The sequence below is a fragment of the Schistocerca serialis genome, chromosome 1, assembly GCF_023864345.2.
Source record: "Schistocerca serialis cubense isolate TAMUIC-IGC-003099 chromosome 1, iqSchSeri2.2, whole genome shotgun sequence".
Classification (NCBI taxonomy): Eukaryota; Metazoa; Arthropoda; class Insecta; order Orthoptera; family Acrididae; genus Schistocerca; species Schistocerca serialis.
Genome location: NC_064638.1, coordinates 1,052,869,693 through 1,052,895,397, shown reverse-complemented (window position 1 = coordinate 1,052,895,397; position 25,705 = coordinate 1,052,869,693). Strand labels below are relative to the sequence as shown.

General features: G+C 38.5%; 1 protein-coding gene across 1 annotated transcript; it reads left to right on the top strand.

Annotated features, from left to right (window-relative positions):
- Positions 1–141: 141 nt before the first annotated feature.
- On the top strand, positions 142–22,968 carry LOC126415391 (GTP-binding protein SAR1b). Its single transcript, XM_050083428.1, has 6 exons — positions 142–289; positions 656–706; positions 8,914–9,033; positions 11,492–11,557; positions 21,980–22,215; positions 22,320–22,968. Exons 2-6 carry the CDS (start codon positions 664–666, stop codon positions 22,434–22,436), a joined length of 582 nt encoding a protein of 193 aa, XP_049939385.1. The 5' UTR covers positions 142–289; positions 656–663; the 3' UTR covers positions 22,437–22,968.
- Positions 22,969–25,705: the final 2,737 nt, after the last annotated feature.

Below are 25,705 nucleotides of genomic sequence, written 5' to 3'. Positions count from 1 at the left end.
ATATTATACCGTTATCAATTAACAGTCATTCAGTTGAACCTTTTATAATTATCTAATTCTTTTAAAAATAGAACATTTAATAAACAAATTGTTTGTACAATCTGCGATCTGAATAATTTTATGTCGTCAGGAAGTGTACGTCATCCTCATGCCAACTGTTTCTGTGTGACATGCACCTTGTAGCATCACCTCTGGAGGTTGCTAGTCATCGTGATCGTGGTTATTCTGATTCGGATTAGTTACAAAATTATTGAAATTATTTCCCTGTACGTGTAAATAAACTGTCTAGGTAAGCCACGCCTGTGTAGGCACTATTGCAACGACTTATACCACTACATTTTCTTTTTTTTATCGTGTTTAATTTAATTTTAATGACAATGCGTGAAAACTCTTCTCTTGACTTAGATGCCTGTGATTAAAGAACTTTTGTAATTCAAATTTTGACGCATTGTATTAATATATACCAAGATAATATTAATGACAGGACGCAGACTGATTTTTTTTCGCCTTTTTGTAAATCCTATTGATCATTGTAATAACGATATACTTAAAGAATCTGTGAGTAAGTAGTGTAACAGTGTTACCCGATTTAATGATTTTTATGGCGTTTAAATGAATGTTTCGTGTAATTTACATCTGATATGCTCATTTTCAGGATTCGCGATGTTTCTCTGGGATTGGTTCACTGGTGTTCTGGGATATTTAGGTATGTTTAAAAAAAAACCTTATATGTTGATAGTAGTCAGTTTCTGTAGTGTCGTTGCAAGGCCTGAGGCGAATCATCAGAACGGAGGACCACTGCATTGTCAGATAAATCTCTTCGAATCCGATGATGTTAATGTTTTTTGTTAAGCCTCAAGTAGCAGCTGGTTCACTTGAAAACATTTAAATCTCTCAACATATGGTGTAATGCAATGACAGTTGCTTTCTTGCTTACATTAATGGTGTATACAAAAATTAAATGGCCCTGTTCCAAGCCATATGATTCCAAATGTTGACAAACATGGAAATTGACATTGGTAATAGATTACAGCAACATCATTCAAAGTGTCTGGATTTGTCAATCTACTTAGGCCTACACTTGTTACTGTATTGTTTCAGTAATTCTTTTTAACCATTTCACTTCACAGTTCCTAAGGTACCACAAAATCACTCATTGTGAATTCCACGATAGATTCTTGGATAACCCATGGAAAATTTATTGCCTGTTCCTTGTCTCGTTCAAATTTACACCAGAGTTTTAATGGCTTCACAGTCCACGGGATGTTAAATCATAACCTTCCTAAATTCATTCCTGCTTTTTCTAGTAATGCTCTGATACTATTTCTTTGAAGGTAGATGACTACAAAATTTAAAAACTTTTAATCATCTGTTTCTGGTAATTAGATAAATTAGGACAGAACATTTACTTAGGGAATAACCACCAAAAAGTTTGATAAAATTGGTTAAGGCTTTTCATTGTGTGAACCATACAAAAGATACAAAATTTATGGAACACAGTATAAAAGATATAGAAATGCCCAAACTCTCAGATAAGTGGCTTCCTTGTGGCAGAATGTTTAAGGGAAAAGGAAGAAAGATGAACAGGAGCTGGCTAGATTTTTGAAATGGAGATAGCTATGGAAAAGTCATCTTAAATACCAGGTCAGGGAAGATTTACTGGACCTATGTAAGCCTCCTCTGACCTCATGTTCTAAGTTGCTAAATCTCACCAGTCCTTTCCCTTCATGCCTCTTTCTTTTCCTTCTGCCACGAGGAGGAGCCACTAGGCATGTTTTCCCCACTGCATGCTGAATTGATTTTTTATGTATCCATATTGTACACTAAATTCACAGGTAACCCATATATTAAAAGTTTTAACAAAAGTCAATGTATATTGTTCTGAAATTCTGTATATATTCCAGCAAGCTTTCACGAATAGGTGTTAAGAATGCACTTGAACTTGCATAGGTAAATGTTTGTCATGTTGACACAGCAGTGAAGGCTCTTCGTGACAATAGAAATCCGTGATTATGTTGTGACTTAAAAATGTGTATTGTGTATATTGGCACAGCTAAAATACTATAAAAACAGTAGACGTAGTTTATTATTAAGTTTCCCAACTGTATCACCCAATACACAAATTAAAAATGGTCCTGTCATATTAGAAAGTGGAGTTAAATTTCATTTGCCATGGTCTTAATTTAAATGTTCCACCACATATCTTTCCATTGCAAAAGGAAGGAATCAGTTTGAAATATCCTAACAGATGAAAAACACATACCAGACATAGATTTGAACCTGAGACCATTGCCTTTTGTGGCAAGTGTTCTGCCAGCTGAGTATCAAATCATTTGCCTGCGAAAGCGAAAGGTAGCAGGTTGGTTAGTTAATTAGTTTCATGTTCCATGAATCATATTGCACTATAAATTGTAATGATGTGGAACAGTTTGTTTTACATGATTCACATTGCACATTAACTTCTGTGACTACCTCCTGTCAATTTTGTAGGTCTCTCTCTCTCTCTCTCTCTCTCTCACTCACACACACACACACACACACACACACACACACACACACACACACACACACCATCTCATACACATTACAATAATAGAAATTCTTTGATGAAATAGGAGTTGTCAAGGAGACAGGAATTAACTTTTTCAGTTTCTTTACAAATGTTACTTTGCTCTGTCAGACATTTATATCACTGGATAAGTAATGAAAATTTTACTTGCAGTATTATGCACCACTCTATGTGTTAAAAATAACCTTAATGTGGACTAACAAATGTTGTTTTTCCTTATGGTATTGTAATTATTACATCCTTGTTCCTTTTGCACTTTAGTGGATTATTTACAACAAACTACATGAGGAAATAAATATACTGTGAAGTAGTAGTCAAAATGCCCAAATCTGTAACAGATGTCTACAGAATGATCATGACTAAGCACCACGTGTTATTCGACAGCATGTTTTGGAGCTATGAAGACTTTATTTCTTAAAAATGAATTACCCCAAAACATTATTCCATATGACGTTGTTGTTGTTGTTGTTGTTGTTGTTGTGGTCTTCAGTCCTGAGACTGGTTTGATGCAGCTCTCCATGCTACTCTATCCTGTGCAAGCTTCTTCATCTCCCAGTTCCTACTGCAACCTACATCCTTCTGAATCTGCTTAGTGTATTCATCTCTTGGTCTCCCTCTACAATTTTTACCCTCCACGCTGCCCTCCAATGCTAAATTTGTGATCCCTTGATGCCTCAAAACATGTTCTACCAACCGATCCCTTCTTCTAGTCAAGTTGAGCCACAAACTTCTCTTCTCCCCAATCCTATTCAACACCTCCTCATTAGTTATGTGATCTACCCATCTAATCTTCAGCATTCTTCTGTAGCACCACATTTCGAAAGCTTCTATTCTCTTCTTGTCGAAACTAGTTATCGTCCATGTTTCACTTCCATACATGGCTACACTCCATACAAATACTTTCAGAAACGACTTCCTGACACTTAAGTCTATACTCGACGTTAACAAATTTCTCTTCTTCAGAAATGATTTCCTTGCCATTGCCAGTCTACATTTTATATCCTCTCTACTTTGACCATCATCAGTTATTTTACTCCCTAAATAGCAAAACTCCTTTACTACTTTAAGTGTCTCATTTCCTAATCTAATCCCCTCAGCATCACCCGATTTAATTTGACTAGATTCCATTATCCTTGTTTTGCTTTTGTTGATGTTCATCTTATATCCTCCTTTCAAGACACTGTCCATTCCGTTCAACTGCTCTTCCAAGTCCTTTGCTGTCTCTGACAGAATTACAATGTCATCGGCGAACCTCAAAGTTTTTACTGCTTCTCCATGAATTTTAATACCTACTCCGAATTTTTCTTTTGCTTCCTTTACTGCTTGCTCAATATACAGATTGAATAACATCGGGGAGAGGCTACAACCCTGTCTCACTCATTTCCCAACCACTGCTTCCCTTTCATGCCCCTCGACTCTTATAACTGCCATCTTGTTTCTGTACAAATTGTAAATAGCCTTTCGCTCCCTGTATTTTACCCCTGCCACCTTCAGAATTTGAAAGAGAGTATTCCAGTCAACATTGTCAAAAGCTTTCTCTAAGTCTACAAATGCTAGAAACGTAGGTTTGCCTTTCCTTGACCTTTCTTCTAAGATAAGTCGTAAGGTTAGTATTGCCTCACGTGTTCCAACATTTCTACGGAATCCAAACTGATCTTCCCCGAGGTCCGCTTCTACCAGTTTTTCCATTTGTCTGTAAAGAATTCGCGTTAGTATTTTGCAGCTGTGACTTATTAAACTGATAGTTCGGTAATTTTCACATCTGTCAACACCTGCTTTCTTTGGGATTGGAATTATTATATTCTTCTTGAAGTCTGTGGGTATTTCGCCTGTCTCATACATCTTGCTCACCAGATGGTAGAGTTTTGTCATGACTGGCTCTCCCAAGGCCATCAGTAGTTCTAATGGAATGTTGTCTACTCTCGGGGCCTTGTTTCGACTCAGGTCTTTCAGTGTTCTGTCAAACTCTTCACGCAGTATCTTATCTTCCATTTCGTCTTCATCTACATCCTCTTCCATTTCCATAATATTGTCCTCAAGCACATCGCCCTTGTATAAACCCTCTATATACTCCTTCCACCGTTCTGCCTTCCCTTCTTTGCTTAGAACTGGGTTTCCATCTGAGTTCTTGATATTCATGCAAGTGGTTCTCCTTTCTCCAAAGGTCTCTTTAATTTTCCTGTAGGCAGTATCTATCTTACCCCTAGTGAGACAAGCCTCTACATCCTTACATTTGTCCTCTAGCCATCCCTGCTTAGCCATTTTGCACTTCCTGTCGATCTCATTTTTGAGACATTTGTATTCCTTTTTGCCTGCTTCATTTACTGCATTTTTATATTTTCTCCTTTCATCAATTAAATTCAATATTTCTTCTGTTACCCAAGGATTTCTATTAGCCCTCGTCTTTTTACCTACTTGATCGTCTGCTGCCTTCACTACTTCATCCCTCAGAGCTACCCATTCTTCTTCTACTGTATTTCTTTCCCCCATTCCTGTCAATTGTTCGCTTATGCTCTCCCTGAAACTCTGTACAACCTCTGGTTCTTTCAGTTTATCCAGGTCCCATCTCCTTAAATTCCCACCTTTTTGCAGTTTCTTCAGTTTCAATCAGCAGTTCATAACCAATAGATTGTGGTCAGAATCCACATCTGCCCCTGGAAATGTCTTACAATTTAAAACCTGGTTCCTAAATCTCTGTCTTACCATTATATAATCTATGTGATACCTTTTAGTATCTCCAGGATTCTTCCAAGTATACAACCTTCTTTTATGATTCTTGAACCAAGTGTTAGCTATGATAAGTCATGCTCCATGCAAAATTCTACAAGGCGGCTTCATCTTTCATTTCTTCCCCCCAATCCATATTCTCGTACTATGTTTCCTTCTCTCCCTTTTCCTACTGACGAATTCCAGTCACCCATGACTATTAAATTTTCATCTCCCTTCACTACCTGAATAATTTCTTTTATCTCGTCATTAATTTCATCTATTTCTACATCATCTGCAGAGCTAGTTGGCATATAAACTTGTACTACTGTAGTAGGCATGGGCTTTGTGTCTATCTTGGCCACAATAATGCGTTCACTATGCTGTTTGTAGTAGCCAACGCGCACTCCTATTTTTTTATTCATTATTAAACCTACTCCTGCATTACCCCTATTTGATTTTGTATTTATGACCCTGTATTCGCCTGACCAAAAATCTTGTTCCTCCTGCCACTGAACTTCACTAATTCCCACTATATCTTACTTTAACCTATCCATTTCCCTTTTTAAATTTTCTAACCTACCTGCCCGATTAAGGGATCTGATATTCCACGCTCCGATCCGTAGAATGCCAATTTTCTTTCTCCTGATAACGACGTCCTCTTGAGTAGTCCCCGCCCGGAGATCCGAATGGGAGACTATTTTACCTCCGGAATATTTTACCCAAGAGGACGCCATCATCATTTAATCATACAGTAAAGCTGCATTTCCTCGGGAAAAATTACGGCTGTAGTTTCCCCTTGCTTTCAGCCGTTCGCAGTACCAGCACAGCAAGGCCGTTTTGGTTAATGTTATAAGGCCAGATCAGTCCATCATCCAGACTGTTGCCCCTGCAACTACTGAAAAGGCTGCTGCCCCTCTTCAGGAACCACACGTTTGTCTGGCCTCTCAACAGATACCCCTCCGTTGTGGTTGCACCTACGGTACGGCCATCTGTATCGCTGAGGCACGCAAGCCTCCCCACCAACGGCAATGTCCATGGTTCATGGGGGGCATATGACATTATTGAATGAAAATATGCAAAATATGTCAACTTATTGGTTTATCTCTCGCCAACAGATGCCATGAATCTAAGTGCAAATGTGGATGAACGAAATTCTAAACTGTTCACATTATCATCATTATGGGCCCTTAACATTTTTCAAGTTTTCACCCTGTTTAGTATTTCTTCACTGTATGTTACACTTACCATTGGTGTACTACAATACCTCTACATATGCAGAACTTAATATGCTGCGTCTCATTAAAATTGAGTGAGACTGTTTATAGAAAACCAAGCAGTGACACTATCAAGAACTTTGTTGACAATTTCTTCTGCTGCCTTATGTATGCTTGAATTGATACAATACTAGTGTCATTCACAAAAAGAACTAATTCTGCTTGTTGTATACTAGACGTAAGTAGTTTACATGTATAAGGAACAACAGCGAACCTAAGATTGCACCTTGGGGAACTCAGTATGTGATTTCTCCCTATTGAGGAAGGACAAGTTGCTGGTACATTCGTATGATTGAATTTTATGAGTTACTTTTTCAACATACTCATGTGATTTTTCTCTTGAACTGTTTGCCCTAATACTTCCTAGTAAAATTAAGAAATGATCATTAAATATAATTGCTATGTGGGACTCCTCATTTATAGCCATTCGATTCAGTTCAATAGTGATGTTTTTCTGTTCTGTGGCTGGTTGTCCTGTCTCTCGTTTCACAACATTGCATGTAGCCTTAATCTGTTGCCATAATTACTGATTTCTGGCACTGTGTGCATGTTCCTTGATTTTTGATAACCTTTCTTAGTAACTTTGAGTAGTTTTTGTCATGTGTAATAATTGCAGGATCTCTGCTTGTTCTCTACAACAGATATATTTCCCTTTTCTTTTCAGAAGATACTTTAATCCTTCCAGCGGTCCATGATTTTTTGCATGGATATTAAATGCCCTTTCTGATTAGCTTATGTGGATAGCTTTTTCAAATAATATTGTCATGGAATAGGTTAAATTTTCTTTTAACATTTTGTTCATTATAAATTTCAGCCCAGGTCATCTCTTGTAAACTATTCTTAAAAATATTTATCGTGGAGTCATTAATTATCTAATTTCCACTTAGGAGTACCCATACTGTAGGGCACTGTTATTTATCGTAACTAATTGTGCACCATGATCAGAGAGAGTATTTGCTACAGGGTAAACAGTAATTTTTTTGCTTTGGGCTTCACCAAAGAAAACAGTATCAAGTAGGGTTCTGTTTTCTTTACCCACTGTGTTGCAAAGTTAATTACTGAGATCAAATTGCAGGAACCAAAGAAGGTTTCCAGATGATTTTTTCCTCAGAATCCTTCAGAAAATCGGACTATCAACTGCATGCTGCTATCTGACGGATAGCACATCAACGAATCCAGATTAAAATCAAAAGTGAATTATTTTTCAGTATGTATTAATTTGCAAGTGCACACATCTATGTGCTGATCATCACAAAATCTGTCTCAGTGTTGTTGAGCTTTTGTTCTGTATTAATATCTGTAACACCTCTTTTTTTTCCATATTCTGCGTGAGTATGCTGCTGGAGTGTAATCTTTTATAGGCAACTTATCTAACCCTGCAGTTATTTGTTGCTCAGATAGGCACAGGATGCTTTCAGAGCTGTCAGTTTTCCTCATAGACAAGAAACTCATCTACCTTATTATTCAGTCCTCCAATAATTTGATGAAACAACCTAACATTACTTTCCTGTGCAGCCTTAAGAATTTTCTTCAGCTCCTCTGTTGTTTTCACTTTTTTCAAAACAGTGTGTCCAAATCCTAATTCTAACCTAAAAACAGTCCCAGTCTAGCGCACAGTTTTAATCTTTCATGTAGTTACGAATCAGTGCATGCTCTGCTTTAGAGAGATGATTTATTCTGGAAATAATGTTTGTTTACTGAACAAAGGTATTTCAGGGGAAGAAAGAACATACTGTCATTTTATAATTTATACATAGTTTAACATGTACAATTAGTACATCCTTAACCTTAGATACACATTCCTCCTAATTTTTGAAATATATCTGTAGATAAGGCCACACCAGACAAAAAAAAAGATAATTGATTTTTTGTGTGATTAATGTTGTAATTAATTAATTAAATTCCAAAATGTTTCTTACAGTTGGGAGTTGGGCGAGGGAGTTATTACTGAGAAATATTTAAGAGAGCTGTCCATAAATTAAAATTGTAGCTAATTGGTTTTCAAGTGCAGTTAAATAAGTTTGTCATCAAAGAAATGTATTGATTTTAGGGAGGCTCTTTGCTCCTGATTATTTAAAATGGAGTATGTCATTTGTAACATTAATAAAATTTTAATGGTGTGCATTTTGAAAATTACACTTGCAATTTTTATTTGGTGTGCTTTTTCATTTGTGTAATGGAAGGCCTAAACCGCCATAAGGCTATATATGCAGTCTTAGGATTGGATAACTCTGGGAAATCAACATTAATGCAGCTGTTGTTGGAGGAAGATCTCGTCGATCCTGTTCCATTGACCTGTAAGTTGACTTATTGAAAATTTTTGTTAAGATGATGAGAGCTGCATGATTAACATTTTCACAGGATTATGGAAAAAGTCTGGCAAGCTGCTCTTCTTAGGATTGGACAATGCTGGTAAAACCACTCTTCTTCACATGCTGAAGGACGATCGTTTAGCTCAGCATGTTCCCACATTGCATCCAAGTAAGAACTTCCTTTATTTATTTGAAACTGTAGGAAAGACAGTTTTGTTCAATAGAAATAAATTACTTCATTTTTTAAATGTTATGTTTGCTTTAGCACTTTCAAATACAGTAAAAAATAGTTAATGTGCTGGATTAAAATTCAATAGGTCTACATAGTTATTGTGGCTTATTCTAATAAATATATATTTAACTCTTGTTCATAGTATTGACTGATGTTAAGACATTGATTAGTAAAAATTGTTTGTCATGTCATGAATTTTGTAGTGTCTACTGGACACCATGAAAGGATTTAGCGCATAGACTTACATGTTAATCTATCAGAGATGTAGTACAATTATTAAATCATTGAAAGGGAACAAATTGTAGAAGCTCCTCCTCTTTCCTGGACACCAACAGGTGTTACCAATTTTGGAACTGTCTAACACTTACGTTTAAATTGGGTACACTGTTATTGTAATCTTTGTCATGATAATTTGTAAAAAACAGAAATAAAATAATAATATTGTAATAGTTGTACTGTTCCATTGCTATATACAGCTTTTGATGTAGACCCTACACACAGATTGTAGAGCTGAATGAGAGAGCGATCAAGCAAATTGCGGCATTTATAAATTCATTGCACGAAGCTGTGTGAAGTATATTGGAGGACACTTTGTGTGTGTGTGTGTGTGTGTGTGTGTGTGTGTGTGTGTGTGTGTGTGTGTGTGTGTGTGTGCGTGTGTGCTTTCTGCTATGTGTTGAATGGCACGTGCATAAATGATGTTTCAAGGAACTGTCAGCTGCTCAAAAGAAGCCTACTGTGGAGTGAAACGAAGCTACAATAGTACAGAAGTAAGGCTGATCAGCAAGCCTTTAAGAAGCGAGAGGATAGAGAAACAAGTGAATAAGAGTAACCTGGAAAGAGAGGGGGGGGGGGGGGGGGACCACCACAGAAGGATAAGTTAAAGTGAAAGAAAAAGAACAGGATAGGATGCATAGAAAGAAATGCGATAAGATTTATTCCTCTCATTACATACAGTTCTCAGATCATTTGATTTGATGCATGGGTATCATGTCAAGATTTACAGTGAACATGTTTTCAAGAGTAATGCAAATAGTTAATATTCTACATACATTCTTAAGTAAACACAAAAATACCAAAAAATAAGATATGTAATTCCTGTGTTTGGACTGTGAAATTACCCTCCATGAATTGTTGAGATAGTGTGAATGCAATTCATAAAGACATGGGAGAAGAGGAGGATGATGTAACAGACATTAAAGGACAAAGTGCAGGAGTAGCATCAGATGTTGACTTATATTAAGATGCCATAGTTGAGAGATGAATATGTATCTGAGGACAGTTTACTTCTTGTAAGTAAGTCCGCAGCTCGTGGTCGTGCGGTAGCGTTCTCGCTTCCCACGCCCGGGTTCCCGGGTTCGATTCCCGGCGGGGTCAGGGATTTTCTCTGCCTCGTGATGACTGGGTGTTGTGTGCCGTTCTTAGGTTAGTTAGGTTTAACTAGTTCTAAGTTCTAGGGGACTGATGACCATAGACGTTAAGTCCCATAGTGCTCAGAGCCATTTTGAACTTCTTGTAAGTGAAACACAAACTCACATTTGAGCCATTCTGCTAGATATGTAACAAAAGTTCATTTAAATGTAAACCAGACTTTTTTCTGCATTAACTAATGTATGGTGATGCTTTAAAATAGTGGTGAATGGAAGACACACATAATTTGGTGGTGATTCTATCTCCCATTAATTATCTGTAGGGTAAAGACATGGAGAACCTTAGTGTAAAAGCCTATTTTTGCATGTAAAAGTCTCATAGTCTTCCAAGACTGGAAAGTTATCATTATTGTTGGTTTTATTTGTAAACATTCAGCTATGTTGTGGATTACATTCAACTCTAAGATAGTTGTTTTCTGGAACAAGAGAAGCATTTTAGCCCAGATCACATGCCATTTTCTTACCAGCCATTATGAGTTTGCATGGAATTCAAAATGGTAACACAAGAGTACTTAATGAACACATTACTCATAGCATAGTGTCAGCTTCAGAAGACAACCGGAGAGGTCATATTAGTATCTGTTATTTATAGCGGTTGGTAGAGGGCTCTGATTACTGTAAATTGACAAGATTATTGTAAAGATAATAAAATACTTACAGCCATGTAAGTTATTGTATTCCATTGTTCAAAATTGAAATTAGCTCTGATATTTTTGTGTTTCCTCCAGAATATATTTCATATATAACTAATCTCTCACTGAGTAACAGCATTTGTGTTTCATATAGCTGTTTGCTTGACTGTAGTTCTAGATTTCATATGGCTTAATCGTGTTACAGCATTTTTCTTAGCTGCTGTTTTGGACTGAACTATTGCTAGATGTGTAACCTCTGTTTTTCTATGTGAGCAATTAACAAATTCCTCATTGTGTATGCAACATAGCTAATATAATTAAATTATTTTTCAGCTTCAGAAGAACTTTCCATAGGTAATATGAGATTTACAACATTTGATCTTGGTGGACATCATCAAGGTATGTGAGCAGTTAAAAAATCCTGAATACATGTGTTGGAGGAAAAATTCATAGTTATAGCAGAGATGTGTATCACTACTTAAAGTTTTATTTCAGTTGTTATGACGAATTGTTCAAGTATTGTACCTTTTCACACCTGTCGTTTACATCTACTCTCTGTGGAGGCTGCAAAGTACATCACAGGGGTACTTCTTGCACTCTCTACATGAGATGAGATGTCTTTCTGTCATATTCAGAGATGGGCTGTGTAAAGAATGACTGCTTCTATGCCACTGTACATGCTGTTGTGTGCCTTAACAATAAAGTATGCCTTATAATGTAATTGGGTTGGTTAAAAATCTACTCACCAAGTGGCGGCAGAACACATATATAACAGGTATTGCATGTTAACTGAATTTTCCATGAATTTGTAGTTATTAGGGGCCATTGGCTTCTTCTTCTTCTGCCAGAAGGATTGAAGGGGAAGAAAGAGGATTGAAGAAAAAGGACTGGAGAGTTTTTAAAAAAGGAGTAGAATTCAGAAAAATGGTCCAGAACACCGAGTCAGGGGAGACTTACCGGGTGGCATGAGAAGGAAAGTCTGATTGTTGGATATTGCACAGGATGAGATTTGAAAACCTGAGAGCTTAAATGTGGAAGATAGGGTTTTGTATTGAAAGTCACATTCTTCCTCCCCCATGAGGCATAAAAGTTGACAGTAAAACTGCTGTGTTCACTTAATGTTCATTGTTGTGCCAGTATTATGAGCTTGTTCCAACGAAGCCAAAGATGCTTAAAAATAAATTTTGTGGATTTTGGATATTCAAAATTCCGGGCTTCTCGAGTGCTTAAAACCCATGGTACTTTACATATGGTTGATTTTAAATCTGTAAATTATCATGCGGGTGTATACACCCTGGGACAACCGGGAAAAACCTGGAAATTTTTTCACCTGGGAAAAATCAGGGAATTTTTTAGAATTCCAGGAATTTTTCATTGTTTTGGTTTTCAGTTAAATTTTTGTAATTTTAACTGCTACGAACTGATACACTAACAAAAAAATAGTACTGTTGTCCACTACTGTAGAATAGTACAACAACAATAAAATATGCACGAGAAAAAAAATTAAACTCAAATCTCAAAGGAAATATGCCTTTTACAACAGCAAAATGCACTGCATACGCAGATGTCTGCCAACAAAGACTTCATAACAACAAACTGCTTCCGATGAGCGTTTCGTCATAACTGTTTACATTAGGTTTATTTGAGTTGCCAGTGGGCTCATGCGCATGCACAGTTGAGTTGTGTATGAACAGTACCTTCTCCCACTTCTGGCTACTTTCAGTGTGGCTGTTAGCTGTATCAGTAGTAACAACAAGCAGCCAGATGCTACCTGGAAAAACTTTTCTGGTGCACCCAAGCTGCTAGATTTGCACGTGCGCAGAGCAGTATCGGTTGTAGTGGGAAGGAAGGTACTGTCTGCATGATCCTTGTTTACATTTAGTAACTTTTCTGTTTCACCTTAGTTTACAGCTCTCGCATCAAGTGAAAAGAAATCTGATGTCTGTGGCTGAGAGCTACAAGTGAATCAAAATACGTTCACATAATTACGTAAGGCTAAAATATGCGATTTTATTTTATTTCCACGTTTTTGGTAGTCAAGAATTAACTGCCTTGCAGAGCAATGAAGTCATTTTTGTCAGTATGCTAAAGAAATTTGGCTTTTATTAATGTTTTCCACTTAGGCAGTCAATTTATTTGGCTAGTTTTCAACTGTTCGTTGAATTTCAAGTGCATGTTTTCATCTTCTAGCATGTATGGCGTTAGGCCGTAATAAAGAACCAAACATGAGATAACACAGTACTCGTACTCCCAAGAAAATTTACATCCTGAAAACCTTAATACAAGGTTGGGACATACTTCGTTGTGAATCTGAACATAATGAATGTGAACTTTAAGCCAAATTATGCATGTTACTATGGTTTATGAAGTTCGTGAAGTATCCTCTGATGTTCTGTTTCTTTTATAGCGTGATGTAAGATCTCTTAATGCTTTATACATAACACCACACGGGCTTCCTACATAAAGTAGCTGCGCATGGGCAGTAACACCTGTTTTCTGGTGCCATCTAGCAACTGCTGAAAAGAATGTATTTCGAACAGGTTGTGGGAAAACATTGCGAATGGTGGTTTGAATAGCATTACTTTCAAAGCAAAATTCCTTTTAAGCAACATGAATTATGTTATGTGCGAGAATGTGCGATGACTTTCTTAACCACAGAATGTTTGACGCTCATTTAAAACTCAACACTCTGAGGACCAGCCCCTTAGAAGAATTTTGAGGCCAGAAGACCAGACATTGTCATTATTTAGAATTTTATTCTCACCTTTTTGTGATGTATCTTGGTGTGTAACACACGCAGAAAAAAATCAATATATGTGAAAGCTTAGCTTGTCTTGTACCTTATTAATCTTAGAGAGCAGTATTATATGTAAAGTTTAGTTTATCTTATAGCTTCACTGCATATATTAATTTAAACCATTAACATTTCCTATTTGAGTGTTCGCCCAACTTGACTGACGTTGCTATTGACCGACTAATCACATGTCCTGTGCTCTGAAGATCTACTGGCAAAATCACGTGACATGACCATGATTGCTTACAAAAGCACATAACAATCTAGATTTCAGTGTTTCAGAAACTAACGTGTTGTGTTTCATGGCATTCAAATTTATACTTCTGTAATACGAAAGAAAAAATTAATTCAAAAATATGCAGCTTATATGTTGCTGCACATAAAAAAAATCTTCCCAAAACACGTTTTTCTCTGAAGTGCCGGAAAGTTCTGTGCCAGTGTATAAAACCTTAACCTATCAAAGGATTGATAGTTTTTACAGTTCTGAGAGAAAGTATTATGTCATTTAATACAAAAAAGTATTTTCATCGGGGAAAGAGTGTATTGTCATCAGGGAAAAAGTTGTCCTCCCCGCCCCCGGGAAAAATCCAGGAATTTGTTTTCCTTGTCGATGTATACACCCTATCAGTGTTCTCTGGTGAATGTAGTTCAACAAATTTGGGACCTATGCTGCTTGTTCATTGTGTTTTATTTGCTGAAAGGAGGAAGATTAGGACTTCACACCCTGTCAGTAAAGAAGTCATTAAACAGAGGTTATCGAAAATGGGTAAGGAAATTAACTGTGTCATTTATAAAGGAACCTTCCTGACATCTGCATGTAGCATCTACTGAAGAAGGAAAGCTGAATCTGAATGGGCAGACAGATTTCAATCTCCATCCTCCCAAATGCAAGTCCACTATGTTAACCACTGTGCCACTTTGCATGACCAGTTAAGTTGTTAATTTTTTTCCAGTGTTAGTAAATCATATTCCAGATTACATCGTGGAGTGAGAGGACCCCAGCGATGGAAGTGACTTTTAGAAATTGTCTGTACAGTGACATAGGTTAATATCCCAACTATCACATCCTCTTTTGTGAGTATGTGCTTGTCCACCTTTCGTGAGTACGTACTTGGACCCCACAAGGCCCCAACCCTTGCATTACTACTTCCTTTCCATGCTGGAAGTCTCTCTTCCTCCAATTTTTTTTCCTCTCTACTCTTCATTGCCGAATGTGCTTGGATCTGGTTTGTGTTTAGGGCTCTCATTTTCCTGCCTTCCAGCCTTCTAAAACTTTTCATTTCTAATTATGTGGTCCTCTTGTTGGGTTTGACTTGCTACTTTTTTTCTAAATTTTATGTAAGTGTGGATTGTGCGGGGAGGTGACCTAGTGTGGCACATATTCCGCCTTTTTACTTTCTCTCTTTGCATCTTTCTTTCTTGCAATGGTACTGTGCCAAAAACCCAGCATTCCATTATGGGGGGGGGGGGGGGCAGTCAAATACCTGTGCAGTGGTAACCCTCTGTGACCACACAGAGATTGCATTGTTACTGCCTGGGCTGGAAACTTCCCATGCAATCCAAAAAGTAATCATGGCTGGGGCACAGGGGCTCCAGGCAATGGTTTACTGACCAGGTAACCATTGCTGTGGGTGGGAGGTGCCCAAGGGGAGAACCCCCGTTTAGAGTGGGTGGTACCAAGATGGAATATTTGCAGCTAAAGTGAATTAAACTTCCTTCCACTGGTGGCCGCACAGCTCCAGCATTCTCTTGAAACTAAGACATATTACAATGTGTGAAGAAGTATGACCCCAAAATGTTCCCCTCCCAGGTTATGCCATGGGCGAAACATAGGGCTCAGAGACAAGGCAAGAAATAATCCCCCCCCCCTCCAAATACTGATTAGTTCTAGGACAGACAGGGATTTGACTACAGAGCCATTGTTCTGCATTGAATACCTTTTGGACAGGTTTGGGGAAGTGACCAAGCAATTTTAAAAAAGAAAAATGGCTTCATTCTGCTCAAAATGGCCTCTCTTGCTCATTCACAGGCACTGTTTACCTGTGACAAGCTGGTAATATTCCTGTCACTATACCCCCCCACCTCCAATTGAAATCTGCATATTGTAGAGGGTATTATTTGCCACAGAGATCTTCATTCACAGCCTGATGAAAAGTTGATACTAATTTGGAATGATGAGGTGTGCAATGTGTTCGTCATGTCCAGCAGCGACCAAAGACAACAGAGTGAATACTGGAGCCTTCATCTTGGCCTTTGAAGGTGACTTGTTGCCTGAGAGGGTAAAGGTGATGGGTTATCACTGGGCAAACCGTACATTCCCCCTCCCATGCAGTGCTACAAATGCATGCGATCTGGACACGTTTTTGCGTTGCAAGTCCAGCCTTCGTAGCCTCATCTGTAGGGATTGCGTCCATCAGTTGCACACAAATGCTTGTTGTGCCCATTTCAACTGTGGGAGCACAATTCTCCCTGTTCACCGGACAGCACCATTTTCAAATAGCAGAAAGAAAATCCAGTAACACAAGACACTTGACTGCCTCACAAAAGAAGAAACCAAGAAGAAGTATTATTATCTACATCCTACACGTATGACAATGACTTAAGCTACTACTATGATGACGACATCCTCTGTAGTGACTATGCCATCGCCCTCCGCATCTCCTACACCTGGCCCTCCAGGCTACTTAACTACGCCCGCTCTCTGGGATGTGTACTGAAGACGGTCACACAGCGACCAAAATCAGTCTGTAAAATAAAGGTTTTCAGTCTTCATGACTGATGCAGCCATTTATCCAAACTATATTGCCGAATCATGGTGGACTATTAGAGATCACAGGCGGCCTCTCCAACACCATTAAGTGACATCTGTTGATGGAACACCTCATTGCTGTTAAACGACTCTTTGCCCAGGTCCACCATATCACAAAATGACAGAAACGAAAATGCTTTGATAGTTATGTTGCTACTATTGGACCGTATACCCCTCCTTCACAGGTTTGGAGGAAGATTTGACGCCTCTATGGACACCAGTATCCTGTAGCTGTACCTGGTATCTGTGTGAATGGTGATGTTTACACTGATCCAAACACTGTTGCCAAACATTTTGCTTTTTATAACACTTGAGGCTCTGCATCTGAGAATTATCAGCCCGCATTTTTGTGTCCTTGAACAGTAGGCATAAAGACTTCATTTACCATTTACTGCACGTCACCTGGAACCTTACAGTGCTCCTTTCAGTGAGTGGGAATTCCTCAGTGCCCTATCCTGATGCCCTGACACGGCACCACAACCATACCACACCAAATGCTCAGACATGCATCAGTGGATTGCCAACATCATATACTTGCCATTTTTAACTGTATCTGAACCGAGAGAGCATGATTGCACCAGAGTGAACACCCCCCTTGAGATCTACATCTACACCTACATGGATACTCTGCAAATCACATTTAAGTGCCTGGCAGAGGGTTCATCGAATCACCTTCACAATTCTCTATTATTTCAATCTCGTATAGCGCACGGAAAGAATGAACACCTATCTCTTTCCGTACGAGCTCTGATTTCCCTTATTTTATCGTGGAGATTGTTTCTCCCGATGTAGGTCAGTCTCAACAAAATATTTTCGCATCCGGAGGAGAAGGTTGGTGATAGAAATTTTGTGAGAAGATTCCGTCACAATGAGAAACACCTTTTAATGATGTCCAGCCCAAACCCTGTATCATTTCAGTGACTCTCTCTCCGATTTTCGTGATAATACAAAACGTGCTGCCCTTTTTTGAACTTTGTCAATGTACTCCGTCAGTCCTATCTGATAAGGATCCCACATGGTACAGCAGTATTCTAAAAGAGGATGGATAAGTGTAGTGTAGGCAGTCTACTTAGCAGATCTGTTACATTTTCTAAGTGTCCTGTCAATAAAACACAGTCAAAGGTTAGCCTTACCCACAACATTTTCTGTGTGTTCCTTCCAGTTTAAGTTGTTCGTAGAATTACGGCCTTTAGATTTGACTGAATCATTGTGTAACTGAAGTTTAACGAGTTTCTTTTTAGCACTCATGTGAATGACCTCACACTTTTCATTATTTAGGGTCAACCGCCACTTTTCACACTATTCAGATATCTTTTTTAAATTGTTTTGCAATTTGTTTTGATCATCTGATGACTTAATTAGTCAATAAACAACAGCATCATCTGCAAACAACCTAAGATGGCTGCTCAGACTATCTCCCAAATTGTTTATATAGAAAAGGAACAGCAAAGGGCCTGTAACGCTACCTTGGGGAATGCCAGAAATCACTTCTATTGTACTCGATGACTTTCCATCAATTACTAAGAGCTGTGACCTCTCTGATAGAAAATCACAAATACAGTCACATAACTGAGATAATATTCCATATTCCATTAGCATTCAATTTCACTACAAGCCGCTTGTGTGTTACAGTATTAAAAGCCTTCCGGAAATCCAGAAATATGGAATTGACCAGAAATCCCTTGTCAGTAGCACTCAACACTTCAGGCAAATAAAGAGCTAGTTATGTTTCACAAGAAGGATGTTTTCTAAACACATGTTGACTGTGTGCCAATAGACCATTTTCTTCGAGGTAATTCATAATGTTTGAACACAATATATGTTCCAAAACCCTGCTGTATATCAACGTTAAATATATGGGCCTGTAATTAAGTGGATTACTCCTACTACTTTTCTTGAATATTGGTGTGACCTGTGCAACTTTCCAGTCTTTGGGTACAGATCTATTGTCGAGCAAATGTTTGTATGTGATTGTTAAGTATGGAGCTAATGCATCAGCATACTCTGAAAGGAACCTAATTGGTATACAGTCTGGACCAGAAGACTTGCTTTTATTAAGTGATTTAAGTTGCTTCACTACTCCGAGGATATTTACTTCTACGTTACTCATGTTGGCAGCTGTTCTTGATTCAAATTCTGGAATATTTACTTCGTTGTCTTTTGTGAAGGCATTTTGGAAAGCTGTGTGTAGTAACTCTGCTTTGGCAGCACTGTCTTCGATAGTATCTCCATTGCTATCGTGCAGAGAGGGCATTGATTGTTCCTTGCCGCTAACATACTTCACATATGACCAGAATCTCTTTGGATTTTCTGCCAGATTCCGAAACAAAGTTTCGCTGTGGAAACTGTTTTAAGCATCTTGCATTGAAGCCTGCACTAAATTTCGAGCTATCATCCAGTTACCCCACTAATATTATCTGCAAGTTGCTCGAATGCATGGTGAGTAAACAGCTGTGTTGGTACCTTCAGTTGGGGGACTTTTGGCTTATCAGATAGGACCGACGGAGTACATTGACAAAGTTCAAAGAAGGGCAGCATGTTTTGTATTATCACGAAAATGGGAGAGAGTGTACTCCTGCCAATTTAGTCTGCCTGGAGTGTGCTATTCAGTCAGCTTTTGCCCAGCATCAACATCTTATTGATGTCTTCTTTGACTTGCATAGGGCTTAAGACACCACATGGCATAACCACATCCTCACTATCCCCCAATAGTGGGGTCTTCTGGAGCTGACTCCAGATTTTTGTGCGGAAGTTCTTGTCTTGCCGTACTTCCCAGTTTCAGGTTCCAACAGTACTACTAATATGCAAGAGAAACGGGTCCCACAGGGCTCTTTATTGAGTGAGTGTGCCCCTTTTTCCTGTGACTACCAATGGTTTAGCAGCAGCCTTGGGGTCTACAGCGTCAACCTCCTGTATGCAGACGACTTCGGCATCTACTATTGCTCTTAAACTGTGGGTTTTGATGAGCGCTGACTGCAGGGTGCCATACAAAAGGTGCAGACCTGGGCTCTATCACATGGCATCCAGATTTGTGCCGCCAAGACAGGACAAGCATTTTGTTACCTTCATACTGTTCATCCCCAACATATCTATCTTGAGGACCAAATGCTGAATGTGGTAGAGTCTTATCATGTTTTGGAATTTGTCGTCAATGCCTGGTTGACATGGCAAACTTAAGCAAATATTATGGTCACATCTTAATATTTATTTCTGTCTATGTAATACTGGCTGGGGTGCAGAATGCTCTGCAAAGCTCTGATCATGTCACATCTTGCTTATGGGAGTGTAGTGCTTGGCTCAGTATTGCCTTCAGGATTGTGGATCATGGCCCCAATACAACATTGTGAGGTCTGACTTGACATGTGCCTTTTGACCAGCTCTGTGAACATCATACTTGTGGAGGATGGCATCCCTTCCCTACATGTTATGTGCCAACAATTGCTGCTCCACTGTGCAATACACATTCGCTGCTCCCCTGAGCATCTGAATTATAGTGTCCTTTTTCCTGGTAGGATTCTCTCTCTCTCTCTCTGTCTCTCACACACACACACACACACACACACACACACACACACACATACACACACACACACACAGGCCAAGATCTGGAGTCACTGTTGCAGTTCACGTACAGAGTCTCTGCTCTGAATTTCATCTTTCCCTACTGTCATCTCTTGTCAGGAAGAAATTGCACATGCCCCCATGCTGTGTACCCCCATCCTCAGATCTGCTGCAATCTCTCCTTTAGATCAATAGACTCAGTAGACACTATTGTTTTTCGCAGTCTGTTCCTGGACATCGTTGTATTTCCAGGCTAGGATGTGGTACACACTGACAGCTATATGTTCAACGGATGAAATGGTTTGGATATAGTGAATGATGCTCCCTGCCAAAAGGATATAGTGCATTCATTGCAGAATTGATGGCCATTGCTAGAGCCCTGGGCCACCTTCGTCCTTGGCACTGGCAGGTTGTTCTGAATCAGCTGTTATTCCTTGAGTAGTATTCAGGCTGTCGACCAGTGCTACACACGACACCTATTGGTTGTGACTATCTTGGATCTCCTGTATTACCTCCACCATGCTGGATGGTCAGTTGTCTTTGTATGGATGCCTGGTCATGTTGGGATCCTAGGGAATGAACATGAACATGCTGACTGGTTGTTCAAGTTGGCTACCAGGATGTTGACTTTGGAGATGGTGGGGGTATCAGAACCGGATCTTTGATCCACTGTACGCTAATAATTGTTGGAGGCCATCGTTTGTACAAATAGATTGCAAACCATAACAGAGAGCAAGACCATTTGGCAGTCTTCCATTTGTGCTTCTTGCAGGAAATCTACTGTCTTGTCAGCTTCTCATTGGCCCCACTTGGTTGACCCACAGCCACATCCTCGGGCATGAGGATCCGTCACACTGCCGGCGTGGTGGCCGTCTAATGATGGCCAACTACCTACTGGGCTGCCCTAATTTGGTCACCTTACAGCAAAACCTTAATCTTGCTGATACGCTAGTACCTCTGGTTGACACCAAAGTGGCTGATTTAGATTTTACATTTTACCCGTGAAAGTGTTCTTTTACTCTTCTCTGTGACACGAACATTAGCCTTGTTGGCCGCTTGAGGGATTGGAGGGGTACCCCCATCACCTGCTCTGACCCAAGGAGCGCAGACTGCCCTTGTTCGGTCATCCAACCTGCCTCCTACTCTTCTCACCTTTTTAATTCTTCTTATTCTTTTACATCCATCAATAGTTGACAGACTCATTGTCATTGTTATCTTTCCTGAAATTTTATCTTGTCTGTGTAGCTAGTTTTGTGATAACAATGGTTGTCGAAGCACCGGTCAGATGCAAAGGGTGTGTTTCCAGTTGCATAATGTGTCCCAGGGGCCTCCAGCTGCTTTCTGGGTGAGGCAACTCTCCCACTTTCACCCTTTTACCCGTTTCTCCCTTCTACTTCCTTCTGTTTCTTGGTTTTCTTGGTTCTTGGATACAATTGAGTTAATTAGGATTTATCTTAAGTTTTCTTCCTCAAGGGAGAGATGACCTCGTAGTTTGGTCCCTTTAATCCAACCATTACCTAGCCACTTCTTATGGTATCTTGTGTACCATAGTAGTGGAGTAACATTCTGGAACAGTCATTCTAAAAACAAATTAGTCACTTGTAGTTAATACAAATGCCTACTAAAAAATTAATTTCTGCTTTACCTTTTTTTCCAGCAAGAAGAGTTTGGAAAGATTATTTCCCTGCTGTAGATGCTATTGTTTTTCTCATTGATGCCTGTGACCGAGATCGGTTCAATGAAAGTAAAAGAGAACTAGATTCACTACTGACTGATGAGCAGTTAAGCAACTGCCCAGTTCTCATTTTAGGGAATAAAATTGACCGACCTGGTGCTGCTTCGGAAGATGAGTTAAGAAACGTGTTTGCTCTTTATGGACAGACGACAGGAAAGGTAACTTTTAAAAACTGCTGATCTAATACTATAAATTTTTAATTGTTTATTTACAAATGTTATTTGTGATTTAAGAGTAATTGGTAATTTGGTGTTATTTACAGGCTAAGATTCCCAGATCAGAACTTCCTGGGCGCCCTTTGGAGCTTTTCATGTGCTCTGTATTGAAAAGACAAGGCTATGGAGAAGGCTTTAGATGGCTAGCTCAGTACATTGACTGAAAAATCAGCAGTTGCAGATAAGGAATGTTCATGCAAATGTTGTGATGGGGAAGTATAGTGATTTCATTTCTAAGATGAAACCGTGTGAAATTTTGTAATATATCAGTTGCATTAAAGTGGACAGTTGCTTCATTAAGGAATCTGCTGCTCAAAAAAAAAAAAAAAATCCATCTCAGTTATCATTTCTAAGCTGATGCTGATGTTTATTTGTTGTGAAATTGTTGATCCAAACCAATTTGTGTGATAGGATGGTAACTATTTGAGGTTACTTTGCATTAACTTGTAAAGGAAAAAGGGTGCGGGTGCACGTGTGTGTGTGTGTGTGTGTGTGTGTGTGTGTGTGTGTGTGTGTGTGTGTGTGTTGTAACTATTTATGTGTAAAACTAATCAGTGTAGAGAATATGTGATGACTGATATACCAATTTTCTATTAACAGTTTTTATCATTTGCTGTAACTGGTAAATGTACTGTCAATGTGATTTTCATAGGATTGTTAATGACAAACTTAAATAAAAACCAGTCAGCTTGAAAACATTTAGTTGCACTAACTGTTTGACATTTACTGACATTAGTATAGTATTAAAGTTTTTCAGACATGTTTTTGGGAAAAAATGTACAGTATTTTACAGTGCAGCTCAGCTGTCAAGTGTACTGCGTCACAGTGCAAGTTAAATTTTTACTTAGTTTATATAGTTCTCTTTTGTACCCAAGCAAACCTGTGTAATGTGGAGTGTTCTTTGAGCTTTCATACTAAAACATTCATGTGTAGTTCATACTTTGACACATACTTTTGCATTAAACAAGAACAAATGAGTTATCACTTTTTATACAGGCGTAACAATTGTGTAAAATGCCATAGTGTATAGTTGGCCAAATCTCCATGTAGAACAGCTTTATCAGTGATAAAGTTCAAATTTTGTTGCAGTACTGTTGTGTTGTGTGCATGTGTAAGATTCTGAATGATATTAAATTGTTTAATGTAACAAGCTGTTGTAAAATTCATTGAGGTGATGGAATATTTGTCTTGACTTTGAATGATTAGGTTAGAGTCTTATTAAAATAGTTGAGGTAAAATAACCCAAAAGAACTAATGTGTACTCTACTTTCTCAGTAAGGTAGAAACATTGTTGCAAAAGGTAAAGGCTAGTGAATACAGCTGATAAAAATTTTGAGAAGCTACATAACAAAAACTTTGGTGTATATACATTCTAAAGTGCAAAAATGTCACGTTGCTTTGTGCAATAACTAAGGAGTTCCTCAACATTCATACATCACAAGGTAAACTAAAGCCAGGAAACACAAATTTGCAGAATTTGGAAGGTGTTTTAAAGATAGTGTTACACATATATCCTATGCCGTTTGAATGACATAAGTCATGTATGAAATGTGAAAGCTACAAGTGTTAAGCTGGTCAGTTGAGGGGGGAGGGGGGGGGGGGGGGGGGGGGGGGAAAATTGGTGAGGCTTCAACGTGGTGCAGGTTATTACAAGTGATATTTGAATTATAACCTAACTCAAAATTTAAGATTGTGATTTTTATAATGAAATGCATCAAAATATCTCTACAACAGAACAAAAATGTCTGTTTTGTTATAATATAATCAGTTTACATTATTCATCACAAAACAGAAAAATTTTGTGGACTGTACATGTTTTTCTAAAGGTCTAAGTTAATTCCTTGGCATCCCTTATCTGTCGAGATTTCAGTGAAGTAATCGAAGCCAATTTGAAACTAAATAAATACACAAACCTGATCAATGCATTTTTTTATTTTTTGTTTTTATTTTTATTTATTATTATTATTTTTTTTTTTTTTTTTTTTTTCACGTGCAGTGTCATTTGTGTACAAAAGGAATATAATTTCAAAAACAACTATATTTCAGATGATGTATCCATTACAGGGTCAAAACCTATCTCTTGCCAGACATATTCTAATATAAGCTTGTACATTGGTGTTGAAAGTTTGGTATCAAGACTCTTTACTGTTGTAAGTGACCGCCACATGGTCATTCGCAACAATTGATCTCTCAACCATTATTAAGCTAAATTATCTTCGGCATCAACCTCTTTGAATCATACTATGCGAATTCCTCTGGAATACTCTCTTCTACTTTGTTCACGCCTCCTCTGCCCACTACTAACTACATACAGTAGATCTCTGCACACTCTTGTACAATATTTTTACACTCACTGTTCTTTGTGGACTACTACTTTATCTTGAATAGCCTTACGTGCAGTGATTTCTTAATTCTCTTTTATTCTGCTCCAGACAGTTACGTGGGTAAATGGCCACCACCTTGTGTCTGCACCTCTGAGAGCTGTCTCAGTTCCTGATTTCCCCCCCCCCCCCCCCCCCCCCTCTCCCAATGAGTTCAGAGTGTATCAGGATTATTTAGTAAATACGTGTCCACTGCTTCATGTTTATTCTGTTGGTGAGTATGTAAGGTGAATGTGACATATCTCGTCCTAATATAATCCACAATCATATACTCCAACAGCTGTTTACACTGCTTGGATCATACGAATAATTATATGCTTTCCTGTCTTCAGTATCCCATGGAGTTAATGTCCTTCAGCTACCTTCTTTGGTAGGTATAAGTGACTGTGTTAATTGTATGTTCTTCTTGATGGAAAAGAGATTCCTGTCTCATACGTTGTCCAGAGCATCCGGCAACAGGGCAATCGGAGTGCGTGGCGCGAAGTTTCCGTAGTTTAAAAATGGTGCGTTGTTGACCTACACAACATTAGTAATTTTGGTTCCTCCTGGCATCAGCCATCCATGGTTAAAATTTCGTGACAATTTTTCTCCACCTGATTGTTCAGTCTTCCTAGCACAGAAGGGACTGCTCCGAAAACTTTATGGAAATCACCACCACAGTCCAAGAATTGCCTTAACTGTGTCACAAAATGATGTGCCATAGATACTATTTAGGTATATCACTTCAAACTGTTTTTCTAACAAAATTTCAATCAATACTTTTGGGAGAATGTATGGTCTGTTATTCTCCAAAGTTATTTTGAGTTACCATCAGTCAATTTTCGGTTTAAGGAATTAATTGAAACACTGTCAAGGGATTGTTCAAATTTAGTCACTTTAAAGAAATTAAGGCCTTCCTCTTTCTGTTTTTCAGAATTATGATTCAAACAAATTAGTTTTCATTTATTGTCCGTGGATGACTTTCAGTATAGGTTCCAGTGTTCCTAATATTTACAAAACAGACTGCTTGCTAATAACTTCCAAAGCAGTGTTAACAGGTCAACAAAAGTTAA

What these genes read in the sequence shown, in the direction of transcription:
- LOC126415391 (XM_050083428.1), top strand. Translation starts at nt 664, where the DNA reads ATGTTTCTCTGGGATTGGTTCACTGGTGTTCTGGGATATTTAG. An exon ending in TGTTCCCACATTGCATCCAA is followed by an intron (nt 9,034 to 11,491) that starts GTAAGAACTTCC and finishes ATTATTTTTCAG; the next exon opens with CTTCAGAAGAACTTTCCATA. An exon ending in ATGGACAGACGACAGGAAAG is followed by an intron (nt 22,216 to 22,319) that starts GTAACTTTTAAA and finishes TGTTATTTACAG; the next exon opens with GCTAAGATTCCCAGATCAGA.